General features: G+C 49.6%; 1 protein-coding gene across 3 annotated transcripts in view; it reads left to right on the top strand.

Moving 5' to 3' along the window:
* The window catches only part of COP1 (COP1 E3 ubiquitin ligase), a 204952-nt gene that overhangs the window by 52023 nt on the left and 126717 nt on the right, over positions 1-26212 (top strand). For all 3 annotated transcript variants that reach the window (XM_064148123.1, XM_064148121.1, XM_064148124.1), the window contains exons 11-12: positions 1518-1653; positions 21714-21857. In XM_064148123.1, the coding sequence (XP_064004193.1) occupies positions 1518-1653; positions 21714-21857 (280 nt within the window). The remainder of the gene's footprint in view (positions 1-1517; positions 1654-21713; positions 21858-26212) is intronic.

Genomic DNA, 26212 nt, shown 5'->3' with positions numbered 1-26212 from the left:
CTCACAGGGCTGTGCTCCAGGCCCCTCCCCAGCCTTGCTGCCCTTCTCCAAACACCTTCCAGCACCTCAACATCTCTCTTGAATGGAGGAGCCCAGAACTGGACACAGCACTCCAGGGGTGACCTGAGCAGTGCTGAGCACAGGGGCAGAAGAACCTCCCTTGTCCTGCTGCCCACACTGCTCCTGAGCCAGCCCAGGATGCCATTGGCTCTCCTGCCCACCTGGGCACACTGCTGGCACCACATTCAGCTGCTCTCTACCAGCACCCCCAGGTCCCTTTCTTCATGGCTGCCTCTTATCCTATCACGACAAGCATTTGTAAGGAGTCCCTCCAGCTTACTTGTAGGCCCCCTTCAGACAGTGGAAGGCCACTCTAGGCTCTTCCTAGAGTCTTTGTCTCCAGGCTGAACAGCCCCACCTCATCTTTTCCCCACAGGGGAGATGCTCCAGCCCTCTGATCATCTTCATGCCCCTGACACCTGATGCTGTTATGTACCTTGACTTTCTATACTCAGGAAACAATCAATTTTAAGCTGCTTTAAGTAAAATTCTTCCCAAGGAGAGCTGAGATGTCTAAAGAATTGGAGAATGACTTTCAGCTATCTGTGCTGCCATGTACATTTTTAGCTTTTGTAGTAAACTCTTCCATTTCCTACAGAATATTTATCATCATTATTCAGGCTGCCTCAAGTTTCACCTTGTCTGCTGAAGGTCATAATTTTCACAAAACTTAACAGTTCAGGAAGCCTTCAGGTTTTAGGCATTGCTTGTCCAGCCTTGAAACTGCTCTGTTGCTTTGGCAGTGGAAAGGCAGGTTTGTTTTTTTTACTGAAAGTAATTTGACACCAAATTCAGGCATATTGTATTAGAGGCCAAGGGGATGAGAGTGAGCAAGGCCAAGTGCAGGGTTCTGCACTTTGGCCACAACAACCCCAAGCAGCACTACAGGCTGGGGCCAGAGTGGCTGAGAGCAGCCAGGCAGAGAGGGACCTGGGGGTGCTGGGAGAGAGAAGCTGAAGCTGAGGCAGCAGTGCCCAGGTGGGCAGCAGAGCCAATGGCATCCTGGGCTGGCTGAGGAGCAGTGTGGGCAGCAGGGCAAGGGAGGTTCTTGTGCCCCTGTGCTCAGCACTGCTCAGGCCACCCCTGCAGTGCTGTGTCCAGTTCTGGGCTCCTCCATTGCAGAGAGATGTTGAGGTGCTGGAAGGTGTCCAGAGAAGGGCAGCAAGGCTGGGGAGGGGCCTGGAGCAGAGCCCTGTGAGGAGAGGCTGAGGGAGCTGGGGCTGTGCAGCCTGCAGAATCATAGAATCAAGCAGGTGGGAAGAGACCTCCAAGCTCACCCAGTCCAACCTAGCACCCAGCCCTGTCCTTGACACAGTATTTCAAGTGTGGTCTCACTACGGCAGAGCAGAGGGGACATGTATCTGGGGATGGTTGTTTGCTTGGATTGCTTGTGTGTTTGCTGTCAAGTTTGTCTTCCTCTGTTTCTGTCCTCCCCTAATGCTGCTGCCTCTCCCTAGATGACAGCAGAACCACCAGCCAGCTGGATGAGTTTCAGGAGTGTCTATCCAAGTTCACACGCTACAACTCTGTCCGGCCTCTGGCAACGCTTTCCTACGCTAGTGACCTCTACAATGGCTCCAGCATAGTATCCAGGTAAGACATAGCATGGCTCTGCCACAGCATCTCATGCTGACATGGGCTGCAGAGCTAACAACAGAGTTTAAAAGAGTGATGATCTGTGTGTATGTAGTACTGTGGTGGGCTAGGAACTCCCCCTCCCACTACTGAAACTTAGCAGATCAGCGCAGGTGGCTTGGAAGTAAGATGAAGCTCTGTTGAAAGCAAAGCAAAGTTGACAAGCATCAGGTGTGTACAATTATGTACAAATTGAAATGCAGAAATCCAAACTCCCTCCTGAACATGAACCAGCAGTGTGCCCAGGTGGCCAAGGCAGCCAGTGGCATCCTGGGCTGGCTCAGGAGCAGTGTGGGCAGCAGGGCAAGGGAGGTTCTTCTGCCCCTGTGCTCAGCACTGCTCAGGTCACCCCTTGAGTGCTGTGTCCAGTTCTGGGCTCCTCAATTCGAGAGGAGCCTCTGGAAGTTGTCCAGAGAAGGGCAAGGAAGCTGGTGAGGGGCCTGGAGCAGAGCCCTGTGAGGAGAGGCTGAGGGAGCTGGAGGTCTAGGCTGGATGTTAGGAGTCAGAGAGAGTGATTGGCATTGGAATGGGCTGCCCGGGGAGGTGGTGGAGTCTCTGTGCCTGGAGGTGTTGAAGCCAAGCCTGGCTGAGGCACTTAGTGCCATGGTCTGGTTGATTGGTCAGGGTTGGGTGCTAGGTTGGCCTGGCTGAGCTTGGAGGTCTCTTCTCCAGAGGAGCAGAATTGAGCTTAGGCTTTCTGCACCTGATCTAATGCCTCCCAAAGGGGCTGCTGAGGCAGCATCAGAAGGACTTGAATGCCTGTTTAAAGACCTGAAGAAGTTTGCACTGGGTGAAGAAATGGAGGCCTGTGTGCCATAGAACATGTCTGTATTTTCAGTGGCATTGATCTCTTAACTACTTCAGTATGTAGCAGGAATGTCTAATGTCCAACACAGCCCCAGAGGTCAGAAGACAATAATCACTGCTCTGACATCTATTTAACCTGTGCTGATTGGGTTCACACAAGCTGCAATGAAATGCAGATGGGAATCTCACTGCAACGTAGCCAAACTTCCTCAGCTACCAACTTCAGCATGGATTGGATTCTGCTCCTTTGCCCTTGCTTCTCCTTGGCATTCTGCAAGAGCAGCATTTTTAGGGTATTTGGTTAGAAAATGCTGGAAGAACAGTAAATCTGCTCCTGGTTTGAAGGCATTTTGATTCTTGGATGGAATGGGTTTGACAAGTACCTGTGTTACTGCTGTAGAAGTGTGGGGCCTCCCTCCATAACCACTGCTAGAACCAGCAGTTAAATCCACTTAACAGCAAAAGAACTTGGCTTCCAATTCCATCTTCTCCCTTTCTCCTGCTTTTAAATCAAAGCTTTTAAATCTTGGGAAGGTTTAGTATGGGGCTGAGAAAGGCTTCACGTTTGAGCATCTCCTTAAGTGCTGTGGTAGTACAGGGCTGCTGAATGTGCTGCTGCTGCTGTGTGAGCACAGACTGAAAGAGTTGAGGCTGTGCAGGCTGCAGAAGAGGAGGCTCCCAGGTGACCTTCTTGTGGCCTTCCAGCATCTGAAGGGGGCTACAAAAAAGCTGGGGAGGGACTTTTAGGCTGTCAGGGAGTGACAGGACTGGGGGGAATGGAGCAAAGCTGAAGATGGGTAGGTTCAGTCTGGAGGTGAGGAGGAAGTTGTTGAGCCTGAGAGTGGTGAGAGGCTGGAATGGGTTGCCCAGGGAGGTGGTTGAGGCCCCATGGCTGGAGGTGTTTCAGGCCAGGCTGGCTAAGGCTGTGGCCAGGCTGCCCTAGGGTAGGGTGTCCTTGGGCATGGCAGGGGGCTTGGAACTGGCTGCTCCTTGTGGTCCCTTCCAACTCTGCCTGATTCTATGATTCAATCTGAGAGGGAAAGAGAGAAGATTTATTTTGTCCAGCATAGTTTCTGTCCTAAAACTCAAGGAGAAAACAAGCAGCTGCTTAAGTAGAAATGAAAGTTTATGCTGAAGTGTTAAGAAGAGGGCAGGGAAGGCCAAGCTGCAGTTCATTTATTACCACTGACCAATTTCAATGCACTGTGCTACTCATACAGTAGGTAGTTCATAGTTCCATTTTAAACCTTGGCTTTGTGAATCCAGAGTTTACATGTGCTGGCCAGCACACATCTGTGTTCACTGTTGTTCTTCATCCAAACTAATAGATTCAAGTTCAGAGAGTCTGTGAAGCTCTTTGGTCCTATTATTCTATGAAGCTCTATACCATGAGGATAGTGGAACACTTCAACAGGTTGCCCAGGGAGGTGGTTGAGACCTCATCCTTTGATATATGCAAGGTGAGGCTTGACAGGGCTCTGAGCAACCTGGTCTAGTGGAGGATGTCCCTGCTTACTTCAGAGGGGATTGCAGTAGATGACCTTTAGAAGTCATTTCCAACCCAAACCACTCTGTGATTAACAGAGTAGGATATTCAGTGAGACAATCATACAATCAACCAGGTTGGAAGAGCCCTCCAAGCTCATCCAGTCCAACCTAGCACCCAGCCCTATCCAATCAACCAGACCAAGGCACTAAGTGCCTCAGCCAGTCTCTTTTTGAACACCTCCAGCTCCACCACCTCCCTGGGCAGCCTGTTCCAAGGTGTTGCAGTTGCAGGTTACTGTTTTGCTCTAACATTGAGGGACTTACAACATGCTTACAAAAATGAATCTACCTGGAGCACAATATGTGAAATGGTCTTTTTATGTACTCAGTTCTCTTAAGTGCAAAGTCTTTCCATGGCTTTTCACAACTATATTAAGTTTTGTTAGAACTGGACCAGGGAATAAATTTTCCATTTATTATGCCCCTAGACAGAGCAGTTGTCAGAGCTTAACTTTTCCTCTCCCTCTCGGCTTGCTGTGGCAGTAAATAGTAAAGGCTTTCTTTTAAAGATGAGTCTGTAAACTGCAGTGTTAGCATTACAGTGATTTATGTAGAAAATTGCTTTAGCACTGTCAGAGGCCTTCAGAGAATAATGTGGCAGTCTTTCAGTTATTTATTTTTTTAAAGAGGAAAAGTCCAAGGAATAGACTCCAGCAAGATGTGCTTCTGAAATTTGCTTTAGCACCCCAAGCAGCACTGCAGGCTAGGGACAGAGTGGCTGAGAGCAGCCAGGCAGAGAGGGAGCTGGGGGTGCTGGCAGAGAGGAGCTGAAGCTGAGGCAGCAGTGCCCAGGTGGGCAGCAGAGCCAATGGCATCCTGGGCTGGCTCAGGAGCAGTATGGCCAGCAGGACAAGGGAGGTTCTTTTGCCCACCCCTGTGCTCAGCACTGCTCAGGCCACCCCTTGAGTGCTGTGTCCAGTTCTGGGCTCCTGAATTGCAGAGAGATGTTGAGGTGCTGGAAGGTGTTTGGAGAAGGGCAGCAAGGCTGGGGAGGGGCCTGGAGCAGAGCCCTGTGAGGAGAGGCTGAGAGAGCTGGGGGTGTGCAGCCTGCAGCAGAGGAGGCTCAGGGCAGAGCTCATTGCTGTCTGCAGCTGGCTGCAGGGAGGCTGTAGCCAGGTAGGGTTGGGCTCTTCTCCCAGGCAAGCAGCAAAGGAACACAAGGACACAGTCTGGAGTTGAGGCAGGGCAGGTCTAGGCTGGTTGTTAGGAGGAAGTTGCTGGCAGAGAGAGTGATTGGCGTTGGAATGGGCTGCCCAGGGAGGTGGTGGAGTTGCAGTCTCTGGACAGGTGTTGAAGAACAGACTGGCTGAGGCACTGAGGCCATGATCTGGTTAATTGGCCAGGGCTGGGTGCTAGGTTGGCCTGGCTGAGCTTGGAGCTCTCTTCCAAGCTGGTCGATTCTATGCAAGCTGGTTCTCTGTGCCAGGTGGTTCCCAGGCCTGCTGGAAACATGAGTATGTCTCTCCTAAGGGTCCTGAGGTGTGTGGGGCAAATAATTGTAGAAGCTTAGAACAGTTTGGGTTGGAAGGGACCACTAAAGGTCATCTATGCCAATCCCCCTGCAGTCAGCAGGGATGTTCTTTGCTAGATCAGGTTGCTCAGCCTTGTTGAACCTGACCTTGAACAACTCCAGGGATGGAGCCTCAGTCACTTCCCTGGGCAACCTGTTCCAGTGTTCCACTACCCTCATGGTAAGGAACTTAACATCCAATTTGAGTTTCCTCTAACTTCAAACTGTTGCCCCTTGTCCTATCATTACAGCCCTTTGTAAACAGTCCCTCCACAGCCTTCTTGTAGGACTCCTTATAGAGATAAGGTCTCTGTGAAGTCTTCTCCTGCCCAAGTTGAACAACCCTATCTCCATCAGCCTGTCCTCCTAGGAGAGCAGTCTGCTCAGGCTTTGACTTCTGCTCAGCCTTGTTGAACCTGACCTTAAATATCTCCAGGGATGGAGCTTCAACCACTTCCCTGGGCAACCTGTTCCTGTGTTTCACCACTCTCATTGTGAATTCCAATTTGAATCTCCTCTAATTTCAAACTGTTGTTCCTTGTCCTATCACTGCAGTCCCTCCACAGCCTTCTTGTAGGACTCCTTATAGAGATAAGGTCTCTCTGAAGTCTTCTCTTGCCCAAGTTGAACAACCCCATCTCCAGCCTGTCCTCCTAGAAGAGCAATCTGCCCCAGACTTTGACTTCTTCTAGGTTCCTTTCTCCAAAAGGTCTTCCTTAAAATGACCTCTGAAGGTTTTTGAGTAGCAAGACCAGCTCTGTTCATCCAGAGGCATAATGAGAGAGAAACAACTCGATTTTGTGCTGCTGAAGCATTACTCAAGTCACCTGTTGAAGTCTTTAGATGCTGTTGGATAAATCAGGTCTTCTTTTCAGAGACCATTCCTTTTTCTTGTTCCTGGCTTGTTTATTATTCCATTGCCTCTAAGTAATGACCAAGATGTGAAGAGGTTGCTCTCAGAATTCAAACAGAACAATTAAGTTGGTTTCCAGCTTGTATTTTGGTTTGTCTTGACCCTTTCAGTAAGGTGACCTGAAATTCTTTTCTTCCAAGGTGAGCTTAAAAGAAAACCCATCTATTAGGAGCACATTTTTTATCTATTGATTGAACCATTCCATTTTTTTCTGACTGGTTTTCTTTTTTTTTTTTTTCCACTTTGGGCAGCAATTATTTCTTCAGATCCAGACTTTAACAAAGTGCCTTTTAGCTTTGTGGTCCACTGTAAACCAAACACCTTTTTCCTTGCTATTTTCCCCCACCCCTGCCTCTTCTTGTTTTAATGCCCTGAGCTGGCTAGGATGAGATGAACCATTTTGTTGTTATTGAACACAAAGCATATGAGGAGAGGCTGAGGGAGCTGGGGATGTGCAGCCTGCAGAAGAGAAGGCTCAGGGCAGAGCTCATTGCTGTCTGCAGCTGCCTGAAGGGAGGCTGTAGCCAGGTGGGGTTGGGCTCTTCTGCCAGGGTACCAGCCATAGAACAAGGGGATGGAGTGTCAAGTTGTGTCAGGGGAGGTCTAGGCTGGATGTTAGGAGGCAGTTCCTGGCAGAGAGAGTGATTGGCATTGGAATGGGCTGCCCAGGGAGGTGGTGGAGTCTCTGTGCCTGGAGGTGTTGAAGCCAAGGCTGGCTGAGGCACTTAGTGCCATGGTCTGGTTGCTTGGCCAGGGCTGGGTGCTAGGTTGGCCTGGATGATCCTGGAGGTCTCTTCCCACCTGGTTGATTGTATGATTAAGCTTGTGATCAGTAGTGTTTCTAAATGGATAAATGGCAGAAATGTAAGTGGGTTTATCCTTCACAAGATTGTTTCAGAATCCAGTAGATGAGAAATGAGGGTGGGGTTGAATTATTCTTGGAGAGCATTAAATCAATCATTTTTCAAATGGGCTCCTACTTACAAGTGGCAGCTGAAAACTGTGGATGAGTCTTGTCATGCTTGCACTATTCCCATAACTAGGAGGGATCAAATGCTTGTGTAAAGGGTCTTGAACTGCAGAATGGGTGAGGTAACAAAGTGAAATACCCTGAACCTACTTGAAGTTTCTACGTTTCTGGTGGCTCTCTTACCTTCAGCTAAGGTTTTGGCCTGTAGACAAGAGGTTATCTGGGGCTGAAATGGTTTTTTTGTTTAATTAGTGCTAAGTACATGGACTTGCCCTTATCATAGAATCAACCAGGTTGGAAGAGACCTCTAAGATCATCCAGTCCAACCTAGCACCCAGCCCTAGCCAGTCAACTAGACCATGGCACTAAGTGCCTCAGCCAGTCTTCTCTTGAACACCTTCAGGGATGGTGCCTCCACCACCTCCCTGGGCAGCCCATTCCAATGCCAATCACTCTCTCTGACAACAACTTCCTCCTAACATCCAGCCTAGACCTCCCCTGGCACAACTTGAGGCTGTGTCCCCTTCTATTGTTGGTTGCCTGGTAGAAGAGCCCAACCCCACCTGGCTACAGCCTCCCTGCAGGTAGTTGCAGACTTTTCCCTCTTCTTTGATACATTTCCTAGTACACTGTTGTGGTCTGGATCACTTGAGCAGAAGCTAACTGCCACTATACCCAGCAGAAGGTTTACAATGGTATTCATTCAGAGTTCAGCTCTTAATTCATTATTCAGATATAGTCTCAACTCTAATGTGTAGCCCTTTAAGTTCCCAGGACAGATTAGTAGTACCAAAAGGGACTCTGAAAACAGGATAAAGCATCTCTGCTCTTATCTCCAGTCATGACCTGAAAAGTAAACCTTTTAATGACTGCAGTGACACTGCAGAGAGAAGCTTTGTTCTTTCATCAACAAAAGTTTTCACTCCTAGGTGTAAAACTTAAATTTCAAGTTACTTAGAAGTGAATAAATGGAACTTGAATGGCCACCAGTGGGACCTCACTGGGTTTTTTTTCCCCCATATAATTTCATACTGTTTGGTAGGAGGAAGATCTTTTTCCCATTAAGCAATCTTAGTGCTTCAAACCTGTCTCCATCTGCAGATAATTAGAGGAGGTTTGAGGGCTTTTTTTTTTTTTTAGTTTAAATTAAACTTTGTGGGTTTTTAGAAATGGTCTCTTAAAGTCTTAGCCAGGCTTGATGAGATTGGGAATTGGCTTTTTAACCAAATGTATTAAACAAAGATTTCTCTTCATGTTTTCAGATTGGGTATTTTTTTTTCTTCTCCTCATGTCTTGAAGAAACTTTACTTAAATAGAATGCAGAGTTTCCATTTCTTGGCAAAAATCTGGCTGCAGTGTGGGTCAGTCCAGCATTGGATCAGGCACTCCAAAGATGTTGTGTGAGCTCCATGCTTGGGAGGTATTCAAGAAGTGGCTGGAGAAAGCTCTGAGCAGGCTGGTCTGACCAAACAGCTGCCCCTGCTCTGAGCATGAATACTGGATTGGAGAGATCCAGGTCTTCTGTGATAAAAGTATATGGTCATCTCATTACAAACTGGAAGTTATGTCCCTGACTTAGAATCACAGAATCAGCCAGGTTGGAAGAGACCTGCAGGCTCAGCCAGTCCAGCCTAGCACCCAACCCTGGCCAATCAACCAGACCATGGCACTAAGTGCCCCAGCCAGGCTTGGCTTCAACACCTCCAGGCACAGAGACTCTACCACCTCCCTGGGCAGCCCATTCCAATGCCAATCACTCTCTCTGCCAACAACTTCCTCCTCACATCCAGCCTAGACTCTTCCCCCTTCTTCTGTTGTTGCTTGCCTGGCAGCAGAGCCCAACCCCACCTGGCTACAGCCTCCCTTCAGGGAGCTGCAGCCAGCAATGAGCTCTGCCCTGAGCCTCCTCTGCTGCAGGCTGCACACCCCCAGCTCCCTCAGCCTCTCCTCACAGGGCTGTGCTCCAGGCCCCTCCCCAGCCTTGCTGCCCTTCTCTGGACACCTTCCAGCACCTCAACATCTCTCTTCAATTGAGGAGCCCAGAACTGGACACAGCACTGCAGGGGTGGCCTGAGCAGTGCTGAGCACAGTACAAGTTGTTCTTTTCCCCCCCCAGCACCGTAGGTGGTTTGCTGGAGTTGTGTGATTGATAGTGGCAACCTGAGGCTTTACCACTTCTATCTCAGCACCAACTAGCAGGTATCTCCTAGCACCAAGGAAGCTTTTCACTGAGACACACCAGAGTTATTTGTAGCATATGAGATCTGCAGTGCTTTTCAAAATCTAGCCCACTCCTTTTATTCCAAATGAAGATTTCAGCTAATTTTGGTGCAAGATCTGCCACCATAAAGCACAAGACAGTTCTAAAACTGCCTGGCATTTAGCAAGCTTTTGGCAGAGATCTGGACCATGGATGTTCCCTCTTGTGAATAAGTTTAGTCTGCCATAAGATTAAGAAACATGCTTAGAGATTAATAATCAGGTGAAGAGGAAGGTACCAATGCCATAATGAGGGCACAGAGTGTCTGCTCAGCAAGTTTGCTGCTGGCACCAAGCTGGGAGGCTTAGCTGAGACAGCTGCAGGCTGTGCTGCCATCCAGGGAGACCTGGGCAGACTGGAGCTGGGCACAAATGAGGTTCAACAGGGACAAGAGCAGAGTCCTGCACCTGGGGAGGAATAATAAACTGCACCAGTACAGGCTGGGAAGTGACTGCTGGAGAGCAGCCCTGGGGAGAGGGAGCTGGGAGTGCTGGTGGAGAACATCCCTGGCACAGCAGTGTGCCCTTGTGGCCAAGAAGGCCAATGGGATCCTGGGGTGCATTAGGAAGAGTGTGTGCAGCAGATCAAGGGAGGTTCTCCTTCCCCTCTACTCTGCCCTGCTGAGACCTCATCTTGAATACTGCCTTCAGTTTTGAGCTCTCCAGTTGCAGAGGGACAGGGATCTGCTGGAGAAGGTCCAGTGTGGGGTTATGAGGATGATGAGGGGACTGGAGGGCACTGCCTGATGAGGAGAGGCTGAGGGACCTGAGGCTGCTTAGTCTGGAGAAGACTGAGAGGGGATTGATAAATGTTTAAAAGTATCTGAGGGCTGCCAGGAGAAGGGCACAGGCTCTGCTCACTGCTCCCTGGCATAGGACAAGGAGCAATGGGTGTAAGCTGCAGCACAGGAGGTTCCAGCTCAACACAAGGGGGAACTTCTTTGCTGTAAGGGTCCCAGAGCACTGGCACAGGCTTCCTAGGGGGGCTGTGGAGTCTCCTTCCCTGGAGACCCAAGGCCTGTCTGGATGTGTTCCTCTGTGATCTGTGCTAGATTGTGTGGTCCTGCTGTGGCAGGGGGGTTAGACTGGATTATCTCCTTGGATCCCTTCCAACCCCTAACATCCTGTGAGCCTCTGATCCTGTGTCAGTACCATGTGGAAGTTGCATTGCATCACTGCATTCATCCCTTCTCAACTGATCAGGAGACAAAGCTTTTCTGTGAGGCTGAGGGTAGCTTCCCTGCTGTTCCTCCTGATGTCCATGTGATAATGGCTATCATCAGGCAGTGGTGCTGTGTCTTGCCTTCAGGAATTGAAATTGCAAGCCCTGAAAGCTGTTGTCTCACAGCCTATTGTACAGGGAACTTCCATGCCAACAGTGCTGGCAAGAAGCAAAGACAGATTCTGTCATTTCCCCTCATTTTTATAGCTTTCTTTCAATGCTGAGCATCAATACAGTGAAGTTTTTTGTGCCTGCTTGAAGAAACAAGCCTGTTGTTAATAGAACATGAATTTCTGTGGCTCATTATAGTGTTCTTTTAATTCTCTAGCCATATTTGATGGCAGTACCTCAATTTGCTGGGAGGTGGTTATCTGAAAAAGCATTAGCTTGCTTTTGCATTTGTTTTTGTTCCTTGCTAACTAGAGGAGTTAGCCTCTTAAATGCTAGGTAGTTGAGAAAATCATCTTTTGAGGTGGTGTGTTAAGGCACACAAAGATGGATGGTGTGGGCTTAAACAGCTCTGAGATGAAAACACAAGCAGCTCAGCCTGGAGAATCAGCTAATGGTGCTTAATGTTGTCTGTATGAATAAACACAGACTCCAGGGCAGGTACTTGGGATTTCTGTGCTGCACAGGTGTCTTCTGTATAGTCCTGTGAGAACATGGCAATCACTTCAGAGCTTCTTCTACAAATCTCTGTGTGTATTCTTCTGCAAATGAAGGTGAAAGTCATAGAATCAGCCAGGTTGGAAGAGACCTCCAAGATCACCCAGTCCAGTCTGTCCAACCAGGGTCATCCAGTCCAGCCCTGGCCAATCAACCAGACCATGGCACTAAGTGCCTCAGCCAGGCTTGGCTTCAACATCTCCAGGCACAGAGACTCCACCACCTCCCTGGGCAGCCCATTCCAATGCCAATCACTCTCTCTGCCAGCAACTTCCTCCTAACATCCAGCCTAGACCTGCCCTGGCACAGCTTCAGACTCTGTCCCCTTCTTCTGTTGCTGCTTGCCTGGCAAAAGAGCCCAACCCCACCTGGCTACAGCCTCCCTTCAGGTAGTTGCAGACAGCAATGAGCTCTGCCCTGAGCCTCCTCTGCTGCAGGCTGCACACCCCCAGCTCCCTCAGCCTCTCCTCACAGGGCTGTGCTCCAGGCTCCTCTCCAGCTTCCTTGCCCTTCTCTGGACACCTTCCAGCACCTCAACATCTTTCTTGAATTGGGGTCAAATCAGGTTTCTCTCCAGATGAGGCTGTGAAATGAAGTGTGTTCATAAGTACCTTGAATTTTCTGTAGCACAGCACACACAGTATTGGGCAAAAAAGATTCAAAACAATATCCTGGAACAGGCTTGGCAGTTGAATTTGAAATGCTTTAAATGTCATTTGACCCTCCTTGCATCAGCAGGCAGCAGGCCCATCTGTTAGCTGCTCCATGCTCCTTGAAGTAGCTCATCTGTACCTTATGGACTTGCTAGTGTTGCTTTGACTGGTGATACCTGTTGGGTAGAGCTGAGGTGTCTAAAGAGGTTACTGTTTGCAGTTGTCCCTTCATAGTCTGCTGTGTCCTGCCTGGCAGGGTGATGTTGAGCAAGTTTGGAGGCTTGGGTTATGACCATGGCAGGCTGTGTACTGGGGCACTGGGCTGAGTGGTGATTAGCTTTGAGAAAGGAGGAGTCAGGCAATGTGGAGAAAGAAGTGTCTTCAGCTGCTGCAGCTAAGTCATGGAGGCATTGTGGAGTCACAAATGGGAGCCTTTGGGCAGCCTGCTTAGTTTACAGTCCCAGTACTGATGGAGGTTTGCTGTGCTGAGCAAAAGATGTGAAAGGTACCAAGGGAATGCATGCAGGAGTTGTAAATGGAGCTGGCACAGGCTCCCCAGAGAGGCTGTGTGGGATCTCCTCCTGTGGAGACTTTCAAAGCCTGTCTGGCTGCATTCCTCTATGACCTCAGCTAGATTGTGTGGTCCTGCTCTGGCAGGGGGTTGAATTGATGATCTCTTAAGCTCCCTTCCAACCTCTGACATCCTGTGAAGATAGATTTGTTGCCCTGCCTCTTCAGCTCTGCCTGCAGCTGCCCCACTCAAATTTGAAGAAACAAAATCCTTGTTAGTGTAGTAATAAAATGTGGTGGCTTGAAAACTAGCTTGTAAGATTCTCAGTGACTGTAGGAAGACCTTGTGACAGCCTTTCAGTACTCAAAGGGAGCCTAGCAGAAAGATGAATCACAGAATCAACCAGGTTGGGAGAGACCTCCAAGGTCATCCAGTCCACCCTATCCCCCAGCCCTATCCAATCAACTAGACCATGGCATTAAGTGCCCCATGATTGAATGCACAAAGGCAGCAGTTAGGTGGATTTGAGGACTTAGAAAATACTGAGGGAGGGGGTTTTTTAACATCATAGAATCAACCAGCTTGGAAGGAGACCTCCAAGATCATAGAATCAGTCAGAGTTGGAAGGGACCACAAGGATCAGCCAGTTCCAACCACCCTGCCATGGGCAGGGACACCCTACCCTAGAGCAGCCTGGCCACAGCCTCATCCACTCTAACCTAGCACCCAGCCCTGGCCAATCAACCAGACCATGGCACTAAGTGCCTCATCCAGTCTTGTCTTGAGCACCTCCAGGGATGGCAACTCCACCACCTCCTGGGGAAGCCCATTCCGATGGCAAATAGTCCCTGCAGATAAACCTGTAACCAATGGACTGCCCCTGTGTCTAAAAGGCTTGGGTGCACTGTTACACCAATGGAAATAACCTGCAGAGGCTCAGGTGTTCTTTTTATGCTGGAAGAAACCTTGCAGCTTGGGCAGTTATTTTAACAGTGAAGTGCTGTGTTTAAAGTGAAATCAGTGATTAATTGGAAAGGCTGAATCTCTAAGGTCATAGATCAGTCAGGGTTGGAAGGGACCACAAGGAGCAGCCAGTTCCAACCTACCTCTGCCATGCCCAGGGACACCCTACCCTAGAGCAGCCTGGCCACAGCCTCAGCCAGCCTGGCCTGAAACACCTCCAGCCATGGGGCCTCAACCACCTCCCTGGGCAACCCATTCCAGCCTCTCACCACTCTCATGCTGAGGAACATCCTTCTTGTGTCCAGTCTGAACCTACCCACCTCCAGCTTTCTCTTTGCTTGATGATTTCTCTGTCATAGTTGCTCTCTGCATTATAATAGGCTCTGCATCCCAAGCTGGTAATTGAAGGAAAACCCAGATGGATCAGACTTCCCAGCTGGCTTCCCTTTGCAACCCATTCCTGTCTCTCACCACTCTCACACTGAACAACTTCCTCCTCGCCTCCAGTCTGAAAGCTCATCCAGTCCAACCTATCACCCAGCCCTATCCATTCAACTAGACCATGGCACTAAGTGCCTCATCCACCCTTGTCTTGAACACCTCCAGGGACAGCAACTCCTCCACCTCTCTGTCAGAGCTCTCCCTAACCTCCTGTGTACCTCAGGCCAGCCGGGAGAAGCGATAGGTCCTGGTTTGCAGCTCTAGTTGGATTGCTCCAAACATTACAGCAAGCAGACTGATCATTTGGCTTGAATTTTAAACAGTGCCATAAGAAACATTCTGCATTTAACTGTTGGCATTTGTAGTTAACATTTCCTTCCTCTAGCTCATTTTAAATGGTGTTTGTGGAAAAAGGGAAGCTAATCCTCATTAACTTGCACAGGAGCTGTTTGCAACGGCTTTGGCTCGTTGTCCTTGTGTCTATCTGGCATATAAACCCTGGGATTGTCATCATCTTCTCCTCAGCATGCTGAAGAGCATCACCCAGCAGTAAAAAGGCTTTTTATCAATAGGCTTTGTGTTCAGTTGTGTGCAAAATGCAGTAGTTCCCTATAGGTTTTCTCATCATTAGTGCTAATTAAAGCAGGTTCCCCTGAATACGTGCATGAAATTTCCCTCATGCAGCACAGCAAAAGGGCTCCAGCTGTAGAGTTAAGGCTGCAAGTCCTACAGAGAGTCACAGAATCAGCCAGGTTGGAAGAGACCTCCAAGGTCATCCAGTCCAGTCTGTCCAACCAAGATCATAGAGTCTATCCAACCAAGGTCTTCTAGTCCAGTCTATTCAACCAAGGTCATCCAGTCCCATCTGCCCAACCAAGCTCATCCAGTCCAGCTCTGTCCAATCAACCAGACCATGGCACTAAGTGCCTCAGCCAGGCTTTGCTTCAACATCTCCAGGCATGGTGACTCCACCACCTCCCTGGGCAGCCCATTCCAATGCAAATCACTCTCTCTGCCAACAACTTCCTCCTAACATCCTGCCTAGACCTGCCCTGGCACAACTTCAGACTCTGTCCCCTTCTTCTGTTGCTGGTTGTTTGGCAGCAGAGCCCAACCCCACCTGGCTACAGCCTCCCTTCAGGCAGCTGCAGACAGTAATGAAGTCAGCCCTGAGCCTCCTCTGCTGCAGGCTGCACACCCCCAGCTCCCTCAGCCTCTCCTCACAGGGCTCTGCTCCAGGACCCTCCCCAGCCTTGCTGCCCTTCTCTGGACACCTTCCAGCACCTCAACATCTCTCTGCAATGGAGGAGCCCAGAACTGGACACAGCACTCAAGCTGTGGCCTGAGCAGTGCTGAGCAGAGGGGCAGAAGAACCTCCCTTGTCGGGCTGCCCACACTGCTCCTGAGCCAGCCCAGGATGCCATTGGCTCTCCTGCCCACCTGGGCACACTGCTGGCTCCTGTTCAAGTAGAGATCTTGGTTCTGGAAGCTGAGCTCTTGCAGGAAACCCATTTAATCTCTGGTAGCTTAGTGTATTCTGTCATTTGCTTTACAGAAAGAATGACCATTCTATCTGGCCATGCCAAAGCATGGAAGCAGCTCTGATTTTGATTTTTGGAACTGTGAGATGCCTCTGAAGCCACCAAACCTCCTTAATTCAGATTTAATGCTCCCTTTCAAACGAGCTCTTTATGGAAGGGAGAGTATTGCTAAGTGGTCTCTGTTAGAACTGATGACATTTCATTACACTTAAAAGGTTTTTTGTAAGCATGAATTGAGCCTGAAACTAGGTCTAATGACATTACTTTGTCAACCTGGTACCTTTTTAAATGCAGCAAAATAAAACTCCAGGCTACTGTGGCTGCAGGGCAAGAAGCTCCAAGTGTGAGTGCAGCATGCCTGGTGCAATAACTGTCTTCCCAAGGGAGCCTGGAGCTGAGGACCAGCCTTCAGTGAACTGTTAGAATGCCCTTCCTGGTTTGTTTCCAGCTAGAGTCAGGGGAGGGAAAGGAATGAACACACAGAACTAACTTCTTTTTCTGCTTCAAATAGAGTTTTACTTAGGGGAAGTGCATTCCCATGGGATGTTTGAGGTTGGAGGAGGTGTGATGGCAGGGGAAGGTACTAACAAAAAGCATCTCCTCTACACCTCTGTTTTTCCCTTCCAGCCACTCACAGCTTTAACAAAGCACTCTCTTTATACTGAAACTTCCTGCACTGTCTCAGGAGCCTTTGTTTCACATGTGACAAAATTTGGACCTTGAGCTGATGGAGTCTCAAGTTGTGCAGGGGAGGTCTAGGCTGGATGTTAGGAGGAAGTTGTTGGCAGAGAGAGTGATTGGCATTGGAATGGGCTGCCCAGGGAGGTGGTGGAGTCACTGTGCCTGGAGATGTTGAAGCCAAGGCTGGCTGAGGCACTTAGTGCCATGGTCTGGTTGGTTGGGCAGGGCTGGGTGCTAGGTTGGGCTATATGAGCTTGGAGCTCTCTTCCAACCTGGTTGATTGTATGAGCTGTGCTCTGCTTCTCTGCCTGAATGTAGCTCTGGTTTAAATGCTACAAATTAATATGCTAGCACATGCTTGGTGGCACTAATGACTTGGCCTTAAAATACCAGGCTGCTGGGAAAAAGCCATCTCTCAGCTATGTGATATTCATGCCAATGTCTTTATTTGCCCCAGTCTGAACAGTCAGCAGTGGTGGTGGTTGGATTGTAACCTGAATTTCTTAGCTTTGCTTCAAAATGGCTTGGGAATAGGCAAGCAGGTTGTAAGATCATAGAATCAAGCAGGTTGGAAGAGACCTCCAAGATCATCCAGTCCAACCTAACACCCAGCCCTAGCCAGTCAACTAGACCAAGATGGTATGACTTGGATTTGTAGAAGTGATAGGAAGGCCACTTGGAAGGTAAGGAAGAGGAATCATGAAGTGAGAGAGACACTAAGGAAAATGCAAAGCAAAATGGAGATGGGTAGGTTCTGAGTGTAGGTGAGCAGGAAGTTGTTGAGTATGAGAATGGTGAGAGGCTGGAATGGGTTGCCCAGGGAGGTGGTTGAGGCCCCATGGCTGGAGGTGTTTAAGGCCAGGCTGGCTGAGGCTGTGGCCAGGCTGCTCTAGGGTAGAGTGTCCCTGGGCATGGCAGGGGGGTTGGAACTGGCTGCTCCTTGTGATCCCTTTCAACCCTGACTGATTCTATGAATCTATGATCATCTTTTAAGGCCTTTTTCAACCTAAATGCTCCATCAATTCTGAGCATGTGCCTGGCTCACAGTGTTAGGTTTGCCACCAGACCTCTGTATGGGTGCCTGCTGAGTTCTGCATCCCTTCTCTCCCCGCAGTGTCTTTGGTGCCGTTTGAAGGTCACAGGTCTGACACATCAATTTCATTGGTTGATGCCTTTGTTTATTAATTATTTTCTTAATGATGTTGGAACTTCTATAGGCAGATTGAAACCCTCATTTGTTATGTCTGCAGTGTGTCTCTATTAACACCAACAACAGAAGGAATTAATGCTAGAGATGCAAACCCACCCCAGGTGAGAGAGGTTCTATTCTCCTCTAATAACTTGGCTCTTTCCCAGGTGCTGTAATACGTTATGGTGGGGGGTGTGTGGGGGGGGGTTTCTCCCTTTCAGCAGAAGGCTAAGGCTATAAATTGAATCTCCAGCACCTGAATTGCTGCCATCAGTTTAGCTGCACCTTACCTGAAGCTGCAGGGCAGCCAGCAACGGCCGTGACAGCGCTTCAATTAAGATTGTGGCACAAGGAAATCCATTGGATTGTTAGAGAGGCTTTTGATTAGCAAATTCTTCCCCACACTGGGGTGTGCTGACAAGATAGGGCTGAAAGGAGCTTTTGTCCTGTTTGGATCAAAAGTGATTAGGCCATGGTAGGTTTAGGTGGGGGGCTAGAGCAGTCTGACTGCTTGGATGACTTCTTTCCCTCTCCTGTTTTATTTCAGTAGTTGCATGCTTGATTGCTTTAATCCCTGGCTACAGGCATGGGCCTTTTCTCTGCCTTTTGGAGGCTCCTTCATAGAATGGTTGGGGTTGAAAGAGACCTGAAACATCATCTAGTTCCAGTCACCCTGGCATGCCCAAGCATGTTGTTTCTAACTGAACCAGCATCATGTTACCCCTAATAACACTTTGTTTGTTAGCACTCACTTTGCTGTGTCCAAGCTCTTGCAGAGACAGCACTGATCATAGCATCATAGAATCAGTCAGGGTTGGGAGGGACCACGAGGATCATCTAGTTCCAACCCCCCTGACATGGGCAGGGACACTCTACCCTAGAGCAGGCTGCCCACAGCCTCAGCCAGCCTGGCCTTAAACACCTCCAGCCATGGGGCCTCAACCCCAGCATGAAGGGCATCAAAGCTGGTGAAGGGTCTGGAGAACAAGTCTTATGAGAAGCAACTGAGGGAACTGGGGTTGCTTAGTCTGGAGAAGAGTAGGCTGAGGAGAGACCTCATTGTTCTCTACAATTCCATGAAAGGAGGTTGGAGTAAGGTAAGGGCTGGTCTCTTCCCCTTAGTATCAGGTGATGAGAGAAATGGCCTGAAATGATGCCAGGGAAATTTAGGTTGGATACCAGGGAAAATTTCTTCACTGAAAGAGTGGTCAGGTGTTGGAACAGGCTGCCCAGGGAGGTGCTGGAGTCACCATGCCTGGAGGTGTTCAAGAAAAGGGTGGATAGGGCACACTGGGATGTGGTTTAATGGCTGTGGTGGTAAGTCAGTGATTGGATTCGAAGCTCTTAGAGCTTCTCTGATGCTCCAAGTCTCGATGCCTTACTTAAGAAGCCCAGTTGCAAGCTGCATTATTTTATCCCATCAGATGCCAATCAACAGTCTTTTCTCCTCCATAGTTTAAAAATAACTTGCTGCTATCTCCTTTACAAGGACCTGAAAGCTGTTGGCATTTAAATTTATCTTCCCTTGAAAGCACTGCAGTGCTTTCCGCTTCTCAGCTGTGCTGAAGGGTAGAAGGCTGTGGGTGTTAGAGCTATGGAGGCAGCCCAGTGAGCCCCCTCTCTTCTTTAATGCTTTTCAGTTGTAGAAAGGTACCTTAAATACTCCTGCAGTCAGGGTTTTGCAAGCTGTATGAATGCAAAACCAGTGTGAACTCAGTTCTCCCTGCAGCCATTGAGAACTTGCTGCCTGATTCACAAATGCTGTGGCTTCACAGTTAAAATATATGTGGTGGGGACAGCAGAGACTGAAATGAGTTCCTGAGTGGAAGCACCCCAAAAGGAACCTCTCCAAATAGGAGATTGATTGCTTAGTCAAGAGGCTTGAGAAGAGCTGGTTACTGATCATAGAAACCTGGAGGCTGAGAGCAAATACCATCCCTAAACCTTTCCTGGGAGGAGCAGCAAAGTGTTTTCATCACTGAGGCTGGTGCTCCTGAGAGAAGCAGTGCCACAGGCTGCAGGCAGGAAGCTCCTGGGAAGCAAATCTACTTTCTTGAGTGCTAAATGTCTAATAGATTCCTCTCAAACTCTTCCAAGCTGCAAAGGTAACAATGACATCAGCTGTTTATAACCTGCTGCCTGCCTTTCTCTCAGATGTATTTCATGTACAACCTCAGGCTGTTCTCATTTGCAGCTTAACTTTGTTAGAAGGTGACTGCTTTTACTTTCAACTTCATTGATATCTATTACAAACTTGCCCTGCAGTTCAGGGAAGAAGGTGCTTTGCTTTCCACAAGCAACCCTACGTGGAAGTCATACTGTGTGTGGTTTTTATGGTGCTGATGATAGATGTTTCAGTCCTCTGCTGCTGCTCAGAGGCTTTAGAAGGTTGGCTGGGTTGTTTTCTGCCACAGTTTCTGGTTTGTTCTGCATTAACAGTAGAAGCATAGAATCAGTCAGGGTTGGAAAGGACCACAAGAATCAGGAGGTTCCAACCCCCCTGCCATACCCAGGGACACCCTACCCTAGAGCAGCCTGGCCACAGCCTCAGCCAGCCTGGCCTCAAACACCTCCAGCCATGGGGCCTCAACCACCTCCCTGGGTAACCCATTCCAGCCTCTCACCACTCTCAGGCTCAACAACTTCCTCCTCGCAGCCACTCTGACTCTCCCCACCTCCAGCTTTGCTCCATTCCCCCCAGTCTTGGCACTCACTCACAGCCTAAAAAGTCCCTCCCCAGCTTTTTTGTAGCCCCCTTCAGATCCTGGAAGGCCACAAGAAGGTCACCTGGGAGCCTCCTCTGCTCCAGCCTGCACAGCCCCAACTCTTTCAGTCTGTGCTCACAGCAGAGCTGCTGCAGCCTCTGAGCATCCTCCTGGCCCTGCTCTGGACACACTCCAGCATCTCCACATTCCTCTTGTCCCAGGGGCTCCAGAACTGGATGCAGGACTCCAGGTGGGGTCTCAGCAGAGCAGAGGAGGAGAATCCCCTCCCTGGCCCTGCTGGCCACGCTTCTACTGCTGCAGCCCAGGCTCTGCTTGGCTTTCTGGGCTGCAAGTGCACACTGCTGGCTCCTGGTGAGCTTCTCCTCCAGCAGCACCCCCAAGTCCCTCTGCTCAGGGCTGCTCTCCAGCCACTCCCTGCCCAGCCTGGATTTGTGCTTGGCATTGCCTCCACCCAGCTGCAGGACACTGCACTTGTTGGTCCTTGATGTAGAAAAAGATAAGATGATGCCAGGCTGGAAAGTGTCCAACAAAGTACCCTGAGAATTATCAGAGGGCTAGAAGAGCTGCTGAGTGAGGAAAGGCTGGGTCTGTCTAGCCTTGGTAAGAGAAGGGTTAAGGGAGACCTTCTTACTGTCTCTCACTACATAAAGGATGGCTGCTAGGAGGATGGAGCCTCTTTGTGAAAGGGTTCCATGGAAACAAAAAGGGGTGATGGGAACAAGTTACCACTGGGGAGATCCCAACTGGGCTCCAGAAGAAAAAGTTTCACTCAGAAGTAGTTAGGGATTGGAATCATCTCCCAAAGGAAGCAGTGGATTGCCCTGCATGGGTCAGTTTAAGACTCAACCGAACAGGGTGTTGGGGCAGCTCATTTAGACTACACTATCACCTAATAAGATTGGACCAGGTGGTCCTTGGAGTCCCTTCCAACCTGGCATTCCGTGGTTCTGTGAACACTTACATTTCACCAAGCTGCTGTGTGTAGGAGCTGAGAGTTACAGCAGTGCAACCAAGAGAAGCAATCGATGGGCAGTAGCCTGTAGCACACTGACTGTGGAGCTTACAGCTGAATCTTAAACGCATTTCCAGGGCAAGCTGTTGGCTCTGACATTTGGGTACCGGGCAGGGTAGAGGCTGTAGCTGCACTGCAAAACCTCTGGAGCATCTGAACAACAATCCTGGGGTGCAGGAAGGGAGATTGCCTTTGGAGGTGATGAAAAGATAGCAACTGAAAGCAAGAACTTCACAGCATTGGCGTGAGCGCCAGACGCGACCGAGGTGTTGTAAACGAGGTGTTTGCTAAGTGCAAACTGTGACTCAGCTCTGCCATACCAAGGTATTTAAGTAGTAAAATACCCTTGCTGGTAAATCCACGTGTTGTGTTCACCCAGTTTCCAACCTCTGCTTTTGTTCCTCAGTATTGAGTTCGACCGAGACTGTGACTACTTTGCCATCGCTGGGGTGACAAAGAAGATTAAAGTCTATGAGTATGGTACAGTCATTCAAGACGCGGTGGATATCCACTACCCTGAGAATGAAATGACCTGTAATTCCAAAATCAGGTAGGTGGTGACTTTCCATTTCAGTTTAGGCTTTTTCCACCTGCTTCTCTACGTGCTGGAGCTGTTTTGCTTCCTTTATCCACTCTGGGAATGGGAGGGGAATGTCCCTGTCCCTTCTGGATGAGGGGATTGAGTCCAGCATCAGTCAGTTTGCAGGTGACACCAAGCTGGGAGCAGCTGTGGAGCTGTTGGAAGGTAGGAGAGCCCTGCAGAGGGACCTGGCCAGGCTGGATGAGTGGGCAGAGACCAATGGGATGAGATTGAAGAATGCCAAGTGCAGGGTTCTGCACTTTGGCCACAGCAACCCCAAGCAGCACTACAGGCTGGGGCCAGAGTGGCTGAGAGCAGGCAGGCAGAGAGGGAGCTGGGGGTGGTGGGAGAGAGGAGCTGAAGCTGAGGCAGCAGTGCCCAGGTGGGCAGCAGAGCCAATGGCATCCTGGGCTGGCTTAGGAGCAGTGTGGCCAGCAAGACAAGGGAGGCTCTTCTGCCCCTATGCTCAGCACTGCTCAGGCCACCCCTTGAGTGCTGTGTCCAGTTCTGGGCTCCTGAATTCATGAGAGATGTTGAGGTGCTGGAAGGTGTTTGGAGAAGGGCAGCAAGGCTGGGGAGGGGCCTGGAACACAAACCCTTTGAGGAGAGGCTGAGGGAGCTGGGGGTGTGCAGCCTGCAGCAGAGGAGGCTCAGGGGTGACCTCATTGCTGTCTGCAGCTACCTGAAGGGAGGCTGTATCCAGGTGAGGTTGGGCTCTGCTGCCAGGTAAGCAGCAACAGAAGAAGAGGACACAGTCTCAAGTTGTGCCAGGGGAGGTCTAGGCTGGCTGTCAGGAGGAAGTTCCTGGCAGAGAGAATGATTGGCATTGGAATGGGCTGCCCAGGGAGGTGGTGGAGTCACTGTCCCTTGAGGTCTTCAAGCAAAGCCTGGCTGGGGCACTTAGTGCCATGGTCTGGTTGATTGGCCAGGGCTGGGTGCTAGGTTGGACTGGATGATCTTGGAGCTCTCTTCCAACCTGGTTGATTCCATGATTCTGTGAAAGCAGATGCAGATGGAGAGCTTGCAGATTGAGTGGCACAAGCACTGCTGCTTGTGCCCGTTGGGATCACCCTATATAATAGCAGGCCCAGGTGTCTGGAGGAGAAAGGGACACAAGGTAGTCAAGTGCTTTTGTGGTCCTTTTGTGGGGATGTGGTTATTAGGGTGCACCTTGTAGAGTAGGGTTGGACTTGGTGATCCTGAGGGTTTTATCCCACCTGAATGTTTGTGTGATTCCTTCTGGATGCGTTGGATGCTTGCTCTGCTGAAAGGGAAATAAAAGCAGAGCAGTGGATGTGCGCCAGGTACAAGTCTTAATTTGTCTCAAGGTAGCTTCTGTGCCCACTTCATAATTGCCTGCAGTGCCTTCACACTCTTGCCTTCATCAGTCAGATGTTTTCCATTCTGCTGAGAGGCTGCTAGTCCTCAGGACATGTGCCTCATTTGCACCTTCTGCACAGGAATTTGCCTGAAGTACTGTTTTGCTGAGCCTCAGAACATTGAGCTCTGGGGAAAAGACCTTCCTTGATGTTTTGGCTTGTTAACCTATTTTGTTACCTCTTTTTTTTTCCACTTTATAATCTTTTTTGATTACTTAAACCAAAGAAATACAGACCACCACGTTAGAATTGTGGTTGAAAAAATCATGGAATGGTTGAGGTTGGAAGGGACCTCAAGGCTCAGCCAGCTCCAGCCCCCTGCCACAGACAGGGACACCTCCCGCTAGAGCAGGACGCTCAAGGCCTCATCCAGCCTGGCTTGGAACACCTCTTCAGGGAGGGAGCAGCCACAACCTTCCTGGGCAACCTGTGCCAGTGTTTCATCACCCTCACTGGAAAGAACTTCTTCCTGACATCTAGTTTGAGTCTGCCCTTTGCCAGTTTAAACCCCTTTCCCTTGTTCTGTCATTACAAGACCTTGTCAATAGTCCCTCCCCAGCCTTCCTGTAGGTCTCCTTCAGATACTTGAAGGCCACTCCAAGGTCTCCTCGAAGCTTGCTCTTCTCCAGGCTGCACAGCCCCAACTCTCTCAGCCTGTGCTCAGAGCTGCTGCAGCCCTCTGAGCATCTTGGTGGCCTCCTCTGGACTGGCTCCAACACTTCCATGTCCTCCTTGTGTTGAGGGCTCCAGAACTGCACATGGGACTCCAGGTGAGGTGTGAGGAGAACAGAGCCAAGGGGCAGAATCCCCTCCCTTGCCCTGTGCCCACACTGCTCTTGCTGCAGCCCAGCACAGGGTTGTGTCTGGGCTGCACTCACCCTGCAGGCTCCTGTTGAGCTTTTTGTCAGCCCAGACCCCCAGGGCCTTTTCCTCAGGGCTGCTCTCAGCCATTCCCCACCCAATCTGGAGCTGTGCTTGGGATTGTAAATACAAAGCTGAGTAACATCATTTAAGAATCTTAATTCCAAAATTCTGTTGAAGATCACAAGTAAATAATAGAGGCAATCAAACCAATTCAGTATTCTAATGCAAGGCTCCAGCATCTCTGCTCCACTCATTTGTTTTTATTTAACACTCTACAGTAAAGCACCCACAAAAGTGTAAGTAATAAATTTATATAACAGTCCAGCTCCTCCAAACCCAAGAATGTTGTGTAAGAAGATGAATAGTGTTTGCAAGCCTACTTCAGAGTGTAAAAGTCAGGTTGTGTTTTCCAGTCACTGTGTTTTCTAGGATCCATCAGTCACTCCTGTGCCCCTCACGCTGATTAATCTCAGGAGTTGTGCAATGTTGTTTTGTGAGGGAAGGAGAAGAGATGCAAATGCAACTGGCCCTGGGGCTGGGTCTCAAGATGGGTACAGCCTGAAGAGGGATTTGTATCAATGAGCCATGCAGATTGTGGGGCTTGTGTTTTGCTGCTCTTGTGCTTTTGACTGACTTGCAGCAGAGCTCTTACTACTCAGCTTTGTTTTTGTAGGGAGAAGAACAGAATAAAAGGAGAAGCAGCTAGCAATCAATTAATACCTTTTGTGTTAATTAGAAGGAGAAAAGCAGAGTGTGTTTAGTGTTTCTTTGTCTGTCTGAGGTGACTTTCAGTTTTCCTGCTTCAAATTTGACAGGGATTTACTGTGACGGTCCTGCCAGGCATTAGGAACTTGTTTGTTCTCCCTTCTCCAGCAGTCAGTGACGTTGCTCTTGTCAGCTTTGTGTTCCAGACAAGACACTCCTTGCATTTAAGGTTTCTCCTTGCTCAAATTCCATGCATATATACATGATATATAGGTAGAGGATGGTGCTAAGTGCTTCATGCTCTGACACTCTGCCTCAGCAGAGGTGGGCAGGGTCCCTCTCTTCCTTCGTTTCCTTGCCCTACTTTCTGTCATTCCTGAGAAGAAACACATACTATTTTTTTTTTCCCCCCATTGGCACCTCCAACCTTCCTTAGGCATTTGGATGCTTTTGGGTTTGACAAATCACGTTAGGCTGTCAGTCAGACCCATCCTTGCTCCATCCATTAGCCGTGCTGCCAGTCAGCGGTGCCGGGGCTCGCTGGCGCAGCAGTGAGCAGCATAATAACTTGCTATTCTGGAGTGGCGTAGCTGGAGGGGGAAGTTCTATGTGAAGGCTCTAATTGCATTATGGAATATTGCACTGTGCTGAAAATGTGCCTCTGTTAGAACAAAAAACAACCCTAAACAGGCAGAGCTGGCTTTTTGTAAAGAGCCTTGGCTGAAAGCTGTTGGAAGGTAGGAGAGCCCTGCAGAGGGACCTGGACAGGCTGCATGGGTGGGCAGAGGCCAATGGGATGAGACTGAACAAGGCCAAGTGCAGGGTTCTGCACTTTGGCCACAACAACCCCAAGCAGCGCTATAGGCTGGGGACTGAGTGGCTGGAGAGCAGCCAGGAGGAAAGGGACCTGGGGGTACTGATAGATAGTAAGCTGAAGATGAGCCAGCAGTGTGCCCAGGTGGCCAAGAGAGCCAATAGCATCCTGGCCTGCATCAGGAGCAGTGTGGCCAGTAGGACAAGGGAGGTTATTCTTCCCCTGTGCTCAGCACTGGTCAGGCCACCCCTTGAGTGCTGTGTCCAGTTCTGGGCTCCTCAATTCAAGAAGGATGTTGAGGTGCTGGAAGATGTCCAGAGAAGGGCAACAAAGCTGGTGAGGGGCCTGGAACACAAATCCTATGAGGAGAGGTTGAGGGAGCTTGGCCTGTTTAGCCTGGAGAAGAAGAGGCTCAGGGGTGATCTTATTACTGTCTACAACTACCTGAAGGGGCATTGTAGCCAGGTGGGGGGTGGCCTCTTCTCCCAGGCAACCAGCAATAGAACAAGGGGGCACAGTCTCAAGTTGTGCCAGGGTAGGTCTAGGCTGGATGTTAGGAAGAA

The sequence above is a fragment of the Pogoniulus pusillus genome, chromosome 8 (assembly GCF_015220805.1).
Source record: "Pogoniulus pusillus isolate bPogPus1 chromosome 8, bPogPus1.pri, whole genome shotgun sequence".
Lineage (NCBI taxonomy): Eukaryota > Metazoa > Chordata > Aves > Piciformes > Lybiidae > Pogoniulus > Pogoniulus pusillus.
This window is presented reverse-complemented; position numbering and strand designations above follow the sequence as displayed.